The sequence below is a fragment of the Mchenga conophoros genome, linkage group LG11 (assembly GCF_057382185.1).
Source record: "Mchenga conophoros isolate Kocher_MC1m ecotype Shallow Benthic linkage group LG11, M_conophoros_male_GT1.1, whole genome shotgun sequence".
Classification (NCBI taxonomy): Eukaryota; Metazoa; Chordata; class Actinopteri; order Cichliformes; family Cichlidae; genus Mchenga; species Mchenga conophoros.
In genome coordinates this window covers 7674972-7687921 of record NC_140536.1, presented here as the reverse complement: position 1 = coordinate 7687921, position 12950 = coordinate 7674972, and the positions used below count along the sequence as shown (strand labels likewise).

At 40.9% G+C, this 12950-nt stretch overlaps 1 protein-coding gene across 3 annotated transcripts in view; it reads left to right on the top strand.

Annotated features, from left to right (window-relative positions):
- The window catches only part of vps13b (vacuolar protein sorting 13 homolog B), a 297571-nt gene that overhangs the window by 119471 nt on the left and 165150 nt on the right, over window positions 1-12950 (top strand). For all 3 annotated transcript variants that reach the window (XM_085290668.1, XM_085290669.1, XM_085290667.1), the window contains 2 exons: window positions 161-270; window positions 2292-2424. In XM_085290668.1, the coding sequence (XP_085146794.1) occupies window positions 161-270; window positions 2292-2424 (243 nt within the window). The remainder of the gene's footprint in view (window positions 1-160; window positions 271-2291; window positions 2425-12950) is intronic.

The following is a 12950-nucleotide window of genomic DNA, read 5'->3' as shown; positions in this document are numbered from 1 at the left end:
CCAGCAGATTTCATTTTGTAAAAGCAAACAGATGTAGACGATATACTTTGCTGTCATTTATTTATTTATTTTTGGAACATAGCAATTTATCATTGGTTTGATTTTCTTTGTCTTCTGTGTTATATTACTAAAACTCTGATTCTGTATGTGTTTTTTCCAGGTGCAGTCCTGCTGGTCAGTGTCCAGGGAATAGCTATCAATGTGGACCCAATCTTCTGCACATGGCTTTTGTATCAACCTCACAGAGCGAGCAGCAGACAACAGCAACAGGTACTTGATCTCTTCTCAGACAGGCTGTCAGTTTCTCTTCCAGGCCTAATGTCAGTTTAGCCATCTATTTTCTGCTGCTTATCTGAAGTCACAACAAGATCACAGCCTAGTAATGCTGGGAAACACAGGTCTCTGTTGTAAATGAGACATTGAATCTTAATTGGACTACCTGTATAAATAAAATTTAAGTAAGATATAATAAAATAATTAGAGCAGCAATGTTTTGGAACTCCTTGAGTTGGATCCCGAGGTATTCTTGGGCAGGAGAGGATATAGAATCTGTCTGCCATAATCTGAGCATTATTGGGGTTGTTACTCAAAAATGTGAACAGCTACAAACACCACTTGTAGCTCTACTTTATCTTGAAATGTTATTTCTATGTCCATTTGGTGGACAAATACATAGTTGGTGCCATTGTAATCTGAGTTCTGCACAGATTACAGTCACTGTAACCAAAGTAAGTAAGTAAACTACCATCCTCATAAGGAGCTCCACCTTTATACAGGCATTTGTAATGTGCATTTGTAAACTGCTGGCACTCACACACTTAGTTTAGTTAATCGACTGAAGTGAACTGAAGTCTGTAGTTCTTCCTCCTTCAGACTTGCCTTCTCTTTCCCAGCTACCTTTTTCCATGTGTTCTGCTCCCTGTCTTCCATCCAGTCTCTCTCTGTTTATTTGACAGGGGTCGTAGTGATGGTTATGGACATTGAATGTTCTGTGCACACATTTCATGCACACTTATAGACATTCTTGGTGTGATTGCCTGGGATATAGCACAGCTTCACCCCATAAAGCCACATAAATATATATTGTCAATGAATATATTATGCTATTTTTCCCCCCATTGAGTTGCTCTGTTTTATGCCCCTTGCAGTTTTTGAAAGATGTATGTCTGTATTCAACAAAGAGCAGGAGTTAACTGCACCGGCTCCCTGTGCTAGAGGTTGTTACTGTAAGGGGGTAAACACATGTTATGAGTTGAACTACAGCCAATGTGAAGGATACACAACATGGGCTGGTGTGTGTCTATGTAGACATGCTGCAGCCAGTGTGTGTGTGTTTCTGTGAATGTCTACCTCAGCTGCCTGTCAGGGCCACTTCTCAAGGCCTTGCTGGATTAGACAAGGCCTGTATCTGAAGGCCAGTCAACAGCATGTGAAGGGCAGTGGAAAGGACACTGACTGGTTTGGGTCGAGATGACAGGAAATGCTGGAAAATAAGGAAATCAGGACTAGCAGGGGGGCATTTTGAGTTATGGACAAAGAGAGAAGGAAGTTCATTTTGTGTGACAGGTGTGCGAGTAGAACTTTTGACTTCATAGAGAAAGCCAAAGTGGAAGTAAGGCTGATGAGAGGACAAATGAGAGTATTGAAGAAATGATTAGCATTAACAGTGGAGGAGGCGCATGGGGGGTGTCTTTGAGACACAGTGAAGAGATATGGAATGAAAAGCAGCTCTGTGTGTGTGTGTGTGTGTGTGTGTGTGCGTGCGTGCGTGCGTGCGTGCGTGCGTGCGTGCGTGCGTGCGTGCGTGCGTGCGTGCGTGCGTGCGTGTGTGCGTGCGTGTTTACACAGGCTGCAGTACGTGTTTGGCCTGAGGCCTTGTGCAGCTGCATCATAGCCGACTGGTATTGCTGGCCGATGCTAATGGGGTTTCCTTATTTCAGAACAACCTTCCACTCCTCTGTCTTTCAGTCATCTCACTGACAGCAGTGTGTGAGCGTGTGTGTTTGGCCTGCATGGGAGACTGCTTAAAAAAAGCAGGGAGCTGTCACTAGTCCTTGTTGGTCTTGGAGTCCGGTTTTGTGTTCCACTGCATTTTTCTTTTTCTCTCTCTGCCTGTATCTCTGTCTTTAGTTGCATTATTTATTGTCTCTCCTGATTAACAGAGATCTTGAGATCTGACTAAATCTCAGTCTCAATTGTTCCCTTCAAGAAGTGAATAACTTTGTACTTTACATTCGCAGCATTTTCCTGTCCATGGCCGTATAGGTGCTCATGCTTTGATGTCCTTGCAGAATCCTGGTGCAGTTCCTTTGGCCAAGAGGAGAGAGGACGAGGTGTCAGTAGGGAGCACACCACTGGTCAAACAATCTTCCAATCAGGCCTCAGACTATGCCAGCAGCCCAGTCAAAACTAAGACTGTGACAGGTAGGTTTACCAATTCTAGTATGTGCTTTTTTATATAATGAATGATTGCACTGGCAAATGCATATCATACATGATTTTAAGTCATGCACGTAACGGAAACAGGCTATGCCACATGTCACTAAATTCAGTGTTTTAATTTAGCTGTTTCTCATTGGTATATTAATAGTAGTAATGTTGTTTGTATGTACTGAATTTAAGCTGCGATGTTGTTACATAACATGCTACAATGTGCTGACACCTGAGTGAACCCGTTTCTCAGGACACCACATCTCCAGACATGTCATCCTCTGTTTTTCTCTTCTGGTAGTACTACTGTGGCTCTTCATGCCCAGAAGAGATGAGTGGCTTGGCTATGTGTAGCCTCCCTCTATGCCAGTTTTCCACTTTCCAGGACCCCCTTTTCAGAAAAAAACATATTTGCTGCACATACATAAGTCTGCAGAGTACATGGATTTGTCAGTACACACAAATGAATGCCTTAAGTCTACACACACACACACACACACACACACACACACACACACACACACACACACACAAGGAGTGTGTGTGTGTGTGTGTGTGTGTGTGTGCATGATTCTTCCATTATCCATAAAGCTGTTGTCCTAAGCAGGTACCTCTGAAACTTTTGGTAAAAGATGCATAGATGGGACAGACAGAAAGGAATATGAATCTTTTCTTGAAAATGCCTACTGGGTTTATTATAGAACAAGTGGTGTTTTTATCATTTTTTAAATAATTTTATATTAACATGAGCACAAGACAGAGGAAGACACCCTACAATGAGTTGAAACATGAACTAAACATATTATTATTGATTTTAATATTTTATTTGGTTTTCATATGTACCTATTTTCAGTAATATCAACCTTAATAGCAGGAAATTAACTAGGGATATAATAATTTTCTTTTTCTTTTTTGTCATTTTTCAAGTAACACATATTTAACAACAGCATAATAAAACTGGAAATTCTGTTTTTAGTGTGCCACCCCAGTAACTAACTAACTAACTATCTAACTATCTAACTATCTAACTATCTATCTATCTATCTATCTATCTATCTATCTATCTGTCTATCTGTCTGTCTGTCTGTCTGTCTGTCTGTCTGTCTGGGGTGCAACGATACACAAAATTCACGGTTCGGTTCGATACTTTGGTGTCACGGTTCGATATTTTTTTCGATACAAAAAATGTTCAGGCTTTTTTAATTCGTCATTTATTAAAATTCTAAATATATTTTTTAACTCAAAAGAACAATTTTTAAATTTAATGTTGCTGAAACAACAAAATAATAAAAAATAAATAAATCTGATCGAGAAATCCCTCATCTTTGGAAAAGAGAGTTTATTACAGAGAAATGTCTCTTTCCAAAATAAAAGCTATACTATACGCTTCTTCTGGGCTATATTCTCAGCAGCATATTAAACATATCAGGTCCCCATAAGGAGAATCATGTGCTAATGACTCGGGTAAAGTTTGTAGCATGCGTGCTTGTTGTTTTTGTCTGCTTCCACTTGTCTTTGCACTAGGATGATGTCGGCGTAAATGTGCAGTCATATTCATTGTGTTCCCACTAGTGCTGTCAGCGTTAATCTGAAATGACGTTAACGCCATAACGCGGCAAAGTTACCGCGGATTGCCCCGTGCGTGGTGCTGGACGGCGTCAACACGTTAACGAGCTAACTGCGCTAATGCAGTAGTTCCCACCAATTGAGCTTTGCGTGGCACATCCGACATACTGTTTTACTTTTGTCCATGACGCGCTTACCATCAGGGTCATACTTCACATGAAAACCAAGACAGTTCCAAAGACCAGATCTGAATGAGGGTGGGGGAGGTTCAATTTCGGGTAGCGTTGAGGCAGTTGCCATGTTGCAACGAGCTTAGCTTCTGTCTTGCTAGCTTGCGCTGCGTTCAGTGGATCTGCACTCGACAGTGCAGCCTAGGCGGATCAGTCGAACGCAGATCCACTGATCGCTCAACACAGACAGCATCGTCAGAAGAAAAGTTGATAAAAGAAATAAAAAAATTTGTATTGTTCGATACATATGCGTACCGAACCGAAAGCACTGTATCGAACGGTTCAATATCAATATGAGTATTGTTGCACCCCTAATATCTATCTGTCCGTCCGTCCGTCCTAATTAATATGAAAAACTCTTTATAGTCTGTACTTTGTTGACTCTCACTGTGTTTAGGCTCCTTTAAACACTGTAAGATTTTCTACTAAAGCATCACAGTGATGAGTCAGGGGAAATAAGCAGGTCGTTCAACGTTTTTCTTTCTTTCTTTCTTTCTTTTTTTAAGTCCCTGGGAAACGTTTTCCCAGCAGGAGTGATAAGTCTCTGTTTTGGGTGAAGTCATCTCTGTAGCTGCAAAAAGCTTTGGATGTGTATAACTTTCTCCCATGTCAAGTGTTTAGATAGAAAAAAATGCTCCTTTGACATTTCAGAGTTTAAACAAAGGCCATGAGGTTTGTCTCCTAGCTTGTTTAAAGAGCTCACAGCTGAAAGGTCATGCCGCCGTTTCCTCCTGATTTCCCCTCTGGTCCATGTTTTTTGCAAACTAGACTAATGGCTTTTCCATAAAGAAGCATCTTTGCTTACTCACATTCCAAAAGTATATTGTCTCATTAGAGGATTGTCAGTAAATAATCAGCTTGGCTCCAACACTCCATACTAAGTAACATCAGACTGTAGTTTGTCAGCAACACTCGCTGACTGGAGTAAACTGTCCGTCAGTGTGTTTTCTGTCTCTTTGACTGGTCCTCTCTCTTTCTATCTAAGTTTTTGTTTTTCTGTCTGTGAAGTTATTTTTTCACCGGGTGACTTTATTTCTGTTTTTTTCTCTTTTTTGTAATTGTTTTTCCTTTGTTCATCTTTTCTGTCTTGTTTTTGACATCCCGTCCACCATCAGGTTTTTGAAAATAGTCGATAAAAGACCAGATTTTAGAACTGACAACACTCAAACGCTGATGCTTTCACACGTAGTATTTTGGTTGTTATGAAATGTTAAGTGGATTGGAAATCTGGCCACAAATTCTGCATGTGGGTGTGTTTACTGTTAGACACACAACATTTGTATATGGCATCTAATTGTTGGGCTCCATTAGTTATTCAAACATACTTTTTAGACTCATGCTCTTTCCTATCCAAATATTTCTCTTGTGAAGTGAAAACAAGACATTAGTAACCAGGTGCTCATACTGCATTTTATTAAAATGTACCCCTCGGTGCCCCCGCTCCAGTTCTCCACGCTGGAGTGGAGCTTGTAAGCAAATCAATAGCATCTTTTCTGGAAATTGCTGTGGTGTTACAGGAGAAGATGTAATGAAAAGTTACAAATTGTTTCCGCAACCAATCAGAAGAAGAAAATGGCCGAGTCATTTCGCCCTTGTGGTTTCAATCATGGTGAAATAATACGCTTCCCTACGGTTATAAGATCTTGATAGACCACAGCTCAGCACTGGAGACTTACAGCACAGCAGGTACTCTGCTGATTTCATCCCACGACTCCACTTGTACCTAGTTACACAATAATGCCTTCTTTCCACATTTTACAGTTTTGTTTCTGTGTATGTAGAAAAAAAATGACTGGACGCCATGGCCGCGTAAAGACAGATGTGAACTCCTGACATCCTGTTGGATTGTGGTGAAACTTGATGCACATAGGTTCATAAACTAAGACTGTGTTCTGCCTCGTTTCTCTTGATTAGTTGTTCCTGGGATTCATTTGGGGGCTGATAAATGAGATGTTAATTTCTAATATTCCTTGGCTGATGATCATGGGGTAAATACCTGCTGCAGATACCTGATCTGTAAACAGATCTGCACTGATATTTAGTCCTGCTTAGACTAATGTTTTTTTAATGCTGAAATCTTGTGGAAAGTCCTGTTTGTTGGGACATTAGTTAAAATCCACCCCAAAATAGAACTGACGTGCGTTAACCCTGTAACTGTACACAGCTGAACTAAATGAACCGTAGTTTGTATTTTTCTGCGTAAAGCTTTCTTACCAGGGCTTCTTCCCCATCAGAGCTGTCGACATCTAGCATGTTGTGGTTGGAATTTGGTTCTCTAAAGATGATTTATGAATTGTTTTACCATGCATGGAGAGCACTAAGAAGGACCGGGATATTTAAGCAGCTCCCTCTGGTCTAGCTCTCACATTTGTTTGTTTTTTAGGCAAAGAAACAAACAAACAATCACTGTTCATGGTTAGTCCTTCAGTCCTATTAGTTTAGCATGTTTGCGTGCGGTGTTTATACCAAGTTGACTTTAAGCTGGACATAAAACTGTCTTCTTTTCCGTGTCAGCATGATGCATTTCATGTCTAAAGCCATTCAGCCTTATTGAATGTTGCGATGCATTTTTTTTTTCTTTCAGAATGTATTTGTAATTGCTGCGTGTTTACCCCACGACATCCAGTCCAGCTGTTTAGCTTGGATTGACTCAATAAGCCATAATGATTTGCTGAAGGATAGAGCTGATTCGAATATAGTTGTAGAGAAATGACTGTTGTTGATTGATATTGATTGAACTTAATTTCATCAGTTACGACAGAGCAAGGATTTCAGGCAAATTAATAAATGTGCTGAGAAATAGCGTTTAGAAGAAATGAATTGAAATGGTCCAAGTTATCCCCCCGCCCTTTTTTTTATTTTATTTTTTAAACAACAGACAGACATTTAATTCCATCTTTTTACTAAATTATCATTTGCCATTTTACTTGATTGTTCAAATGTCCTTGTTTCAACCTGATTCCAAGTAAATGTCTGACTATGTGACAAGGTCCAATTTAGTTGCTGGCATATATTTTCTCAGGGGACTCAGGGTCATTTGTTTAGGTAAACAGAGGAAAGATGGGTGAGGTTTTTTTCCGAGTGGGAGTGTTTGAATCTTATGTGTACTGCTAAATCCTGGGTACTTCTTTCAGGTTTCCCTCGAGTCTTGAGCTCCAGGTTCCTCGACGCTGCTGTTTTACACCTTATTGAAACACAGTGGGAAAAACAAGATGATTCGTTTCCAGAAAGCATCTGTAGAAGCTGCAAATGTAATGCAAAGAAGATTTTCTGTGAAATTGTGCTTCCCGACCCCTGCTGGGCTGCCTCTCTGAGACCTTAGAAAGCCCACGGTGTGTGTGCTAACCTTGCGTTCAAGTGGTCATTTTGAACATATAAGCTAATAGCTTGCATGTCAAAAGTGTACTAGATTGAAATATTATCACAGGATTAAATGACCCAGAGTGCTGGATATATGGAATACTGAGATGGAGCCTTGTTTTGTTCCGCCTGATCATAAATTGGCAAGTGGAGTCTATGTCTGTGCCTATTGATTATCATAGTTTTCCACTGGAGCTATTGATTTTCCCACAAAATCACCTTAGGGAATTAAAAAGAATAAATCATAATCCACTAAAAGAAAATCATTTTTAGAGCTTTTAGCAGTTCAAAGCCTCCTCAGAACAATTGTACTAGCTAGATGTCCCTGCTTCCAATTGGTTATTTGAATGCATGCCTGGCACTTTTATGATTTAAAGAGAGTGTTATGTTGTTTTGTTACCACACTGAGCCTAGCTACAGTTTCATAGTAATCAAGGGGGACTTTCCTGCCGGCTTTTGGAAGGTGCCTGTTAATGTGTAGGCAAATGTACAGAGACACACAGAACCAGTTCTCTGCAGATCATTTCCCCCGAAGCACTGAGGGCAAGGTGATATCATACTGGGACCGGGGCTGCCCGGCTTGAAACTCATAACCCATAGGCACTCAGCTCTATCTGGCAACACAATATTTCAACCGTTCTCTCTTCCTCTCTGGTTTTGGTCATTACACATGTTAAATATACAGGGCACGTGTTATAAGACACCGCTGACTTTCACAACCAGTTCAGGCTCAGTTGGACTGAAGCCACTTTCTGGTGGATGACAGAGACTTGGATTTAAAGCCTGTGTCTCGGTGAAAGAAAATCACATCGTCTCAAAATCTCTTTATACGATGAAACTTTAAACTAGTTTAACTTTATGAATGGCTGTTTGTTTGTTGTTGTTGTTTTGTTTTTTACAGTTATATGGTTGGCTTTTCTGTCAGTCAGCACGTTTTTTGTTTTTTTGTTTCATTTTGTTACTGGTTACATTATATGGCCCAACAAAATATTCTGGTCAATTCACATCACAGGTTTGTTTGAATGTTGCTTAGTAACATCATCACAGAAGTGTTAACAGTTGTTTTTGTGCGATTAGCCGACAAGAAAGGCCGTGGAAAGACGATTTTGAAAACAAGTCATTTCTCCACAGTTTGAGGTCGATTTCTGTCTGCCCGCACAATTACACCACAAATTGGTTCACATAAAACTAGCCTCTAAGTATTTTCTTTATTTGTCCCTAATGAATGTTCTTGTTGGCAGCAGCACCGTGTTTCTGATCATGAGCCTCCCAAGTCCCGAGCTTCTTATTGTTCTCTAACATCTACCAGAGTAATGATCTCACCGGCTTTTTTTTTTTTTTTTTTTTTTTCTTTGCTTCAATCCTAAAATTAGCTGTTGGCACTCTGAGAACATACTTCATTTGCTGAGAAACCTTTCCTATCTGGCTGTGCTTCCTAAAGGTTGGAATGAGAACTGTTGTCTTTGTTCCTGTCTGCTTGTGGTCTGCATGATGGGATTAAATGTAATTTTCTTGTTTACTGGAAGGACAAAAAAAGAGACAAAATGGAAACATTTGCACTTGCTGTTAATCTGCAAGGTAGGACAAATATCAGGTTATGGTCAGGGTTGTGCTGCTCACAAAAACATTCTAGCACTGATGGCTTTTCTGTGATCTCAACCGTAGAGCATCGACAAAAAGGGAGGTTTGGACAAATGGCTTAGAAATATATATTATGGAAAGACGTATATGAATATATTTTAGAGAGAAACTAATATACACATGCATACACAAATCTATAAGAGCTAGAGGAAACTGATGCGAAGACTTCAGGCAGAACTACGCAGTCATACATTACTATAATCCAAGCCCAAGTAGCCTGATGGAAGTCAGGCGGGTTTTTATTGGCTGCTGTTTGCTTTTCAGAAGGGGATAATATTTTCATTGTGGAGTTATTTATATAGTTTAATTTTTCTCGTAAAGTCAATAATTTATCAAGGTAATGATGGTTGGAGTGGGGAAAGAAAACAAGGAGGAGGAGGAATAATGAGATAGAAACCCCCACCTCTCTTAGAAGAATGGTCGAAGTCTTGAGGGGACTCTGGAACGTCTTTTGCCTCCACACACTGATGAGCCCATACAAGCCTCTCCCCAGCTTCCATGACAGACAGAATGGTCTGTGGGGAATATATGTGTCCTTATGTATCCCTTTGCTGCTTTCATGAATGATAAGGGTATTATGCACTGTGGATGTTGGCCGTGGGACCTGGGGTTGAAGTGAGAGGAGCGAAGAGGGAAGTTGGGGTTGAGCTGTGTTTCATCAGATGTAGTGTGGATTAGTTGAGGGGCTAGAGGGGGTTTAGTGACAGAGGATGAGAGAGGAATGGGAGGAGGTTGGGCACTGAGCTGAGATGGGTTGTTTTGCTTTTTACATGAGATGTTTCAAGGGTTCCTGATGTCACCGAGAGAACATGTGCTGTTGCAATTCTTTATGTGCTTTTATCATGGTCGGTCTGGCACAAGTCTTCAGCTCTTTTTACCGAATAAAGTGAAAATTGGTTTGCATTACTGTGTCATTATCACTTATGTAGCGAAATTTGTTATTCTCTTCTTGCTTTACATGTTGCCAGAGGCATCAGAGTCTGACTGAGCTTTCCTCCTGTTAGAGGTCTTCTTAAAGCACATCTGGAAGAAAGCGCAACCATGCAGTTTGTAGCGTTAGAGGAGTATGTGTAGAAATAAAAGGGTGATTTTTTTGTGTCTTCTTGCCACCACTTACACATTCCTTACCCCTTCAAGTGAGCCTGGCCACAGCAGCGCTTTTTCAATAATGCTGTAACAAATGGAGTCACGTAAATATTTAAATAAACACTGACTTGCATCCAAAACAAATAGGCGGGCAGGTTTATTAAAGAACCCTATTGCTGCCTCTGCACGCAGCTGTAGCAGAATATACAACACTTCAACTCACTGTAAACCATTTGTAATAGGGAACATACCAGAAAGATAGCAGGCGGCATGAGGAAATGCCGGGATCCCGCAATGAGGCTGTTTTTATGGTTGAGTTACTCAACCACCCGGGAAAGATATGGATGCTTTGCGCCTTTGTTGTTGTGAAGTCTGTTAAATGTGTAGTGGAAAGTTCACTGGCACTGATATGATGTTAGTGTTTCTGTGTGACTGTGGGTGTGCCAGTGCCTTTGTGTGCATTTAAACACGCGTTCAGTTGCGACTGCGAATCGCACGTTTGAATGATGTGCGATTTACACTCACCACACCACACACCCTCACACATTTTACAGCTACGTTACTGTGCCGTGGCAGTGTTGCGACCTGCATCGTGATGTGAGGCAACGCTGATTTGTTTCTCGCCCTGAAGTCAAAGTACTGTAACGGGGTTCTGGTCTTTTCTTTTTTTCTCCGAGCATTTGACACTGCAGCCGTGGGCTGCAAAGACAGTCGCCTTCCATTTGCTGTGAGATTTAACGGAGCTGTTAAAGAGGATGAATAACCACCATCAGAACACTAGAATGTTTATAAGGGACTGGACTGGCAGCTCCACAAACCAGTTGAGAGAGAGAGACAAGAGGGAGTGGTTGGAGAGAGAATGAAACAAAGGAGAGAAGGTAAGAGAGAGGGTGTATGGCCAGAGTATGGCCAATAACATATTAGCCTAATGGCCTAAGAGAGGGTGAAAATGAGGACATGGCTGAGATGGCACGAGGCAGGGGGAATAACCCCACTTTAAAGGGACTCCTAGGACTTGTTAGGCCTGGGCAGGTTTAAGAGGTTTGGGCTCTCCTGTCATGTTTCTCCTTCATTTGAATTTAGGCTTGCCGCTCTCTCTCTCTCTCTCTTTCTCTCGCTCCCTCTCAATCCCCTCCCTGCAGGAATGGCAGGCGCCAAGTCACTATAACAAGATATGGCAGTTTCATTCCAAATAATGACCCTAGGATTAACAAACAGAGACCTGGAATGGTATTTAAAACCAAGCACAAGGCTTCATCCATTGTTACTGCCTATGCTGCACTTCAGCACACTTTCTGATTGGGCTAACAGACTCACTCTGGGGAAGAACATTCACTGTCTGGCCTACCCCCAAAGTAAAAACGACAAAAAAAAAAGGCTTTCAAAAATAGATGATCAGAAATCCACTCATTCATCGGGCTTTCTCACGGCAAAGTTAGCAAGGATTAGGACAGTCTCTTTGCCAAAAAAGGAATAATTTTAAGAAATGATGGGCTCGTTGAGAACAATGACTCAGAATAATATTTTTGAGTATTATCGATTTAGGTCAGAAGAGTCCAGATGATGCTCATGGCTGCCTTTATTCACAGATTTTTGGAATCTGTAGTGACATACAGTGTGTGTGTGTGTGTGTGTGTGTGTGTGTGCGTGCGTGCGTGTGCGTGCGTGCGTGCGTGCGTGCGTGCATTATGGAATTAATTATGCAGGTTTATCTTGCATGCTGTGTTTCATTGTCTCATAAGCTCCTCTGCAGACATGCTTACAGTTAGCTAGTCCTCAGTTTCTTGTCATGCAAAGTCCGCTCCACCCTCAAGTAACTTTCTCTTATTTTTGTAAATTGGAAGGAGATGGTACAACTGTGTATGAGTTTCTGTTTTTGGAGCTCAGAAGGGTGGCCTGTATTTACTTTAACATTTCATGAGTGATGATTCGTGAGGGTGTGAGCTCTTTATGGGTTCTATTTCAGTGTACGGTTTTTATGTTTGTCAAGATTGTGTGTGTTTATATGTGCTTATGTTTGTGGTATATGCTTTTATTGTATTTTCTAATGTGGTAAAATGTTGTTAAGATAGTATAGGATGTATACCGTGAGATAACCAGGGCACTAACCAAAATTGGAAGAAACTTGCACACATACATGTACATAGACAGGGAAAGCCCAGTTCTTAGGGTAATGTCTCCTTAGTCTAGACAGCTGCATGACTTACAGTGGTAGCTACACACCCCTGTCTTGTCTACATCGATCCCCTGCAAAGTATGAGATACTTTTCTAATGCCATGTAACAGGAAAACTCCAACGTATGCACAGCCCTTCACAATAAAACTCTATTGACAACTCAATGATATCACAGCAATTTATGCAGCACTCTATTCATATTACTCAATGAAAAGTCAGCCCATGAAACACAATCTGACCTGTCAAAGTCAATTTTTGCCATCTTTCACTTTGTGGGCATCTAGTAGGACAACACTGGAAGCATTACAAGGATAGGAAAAAAAACTGACGAATAAGAGTGAGGAAGGTAGACTGGAAATTGCCAAATGTAAAAATAATGTCAAGTGCAACACTGACTGGGGACCATTTCATAGTCCCCAAGTGCCAGAGGCAGCCTGAGTGTGAGAAAATACTGTTCAAGA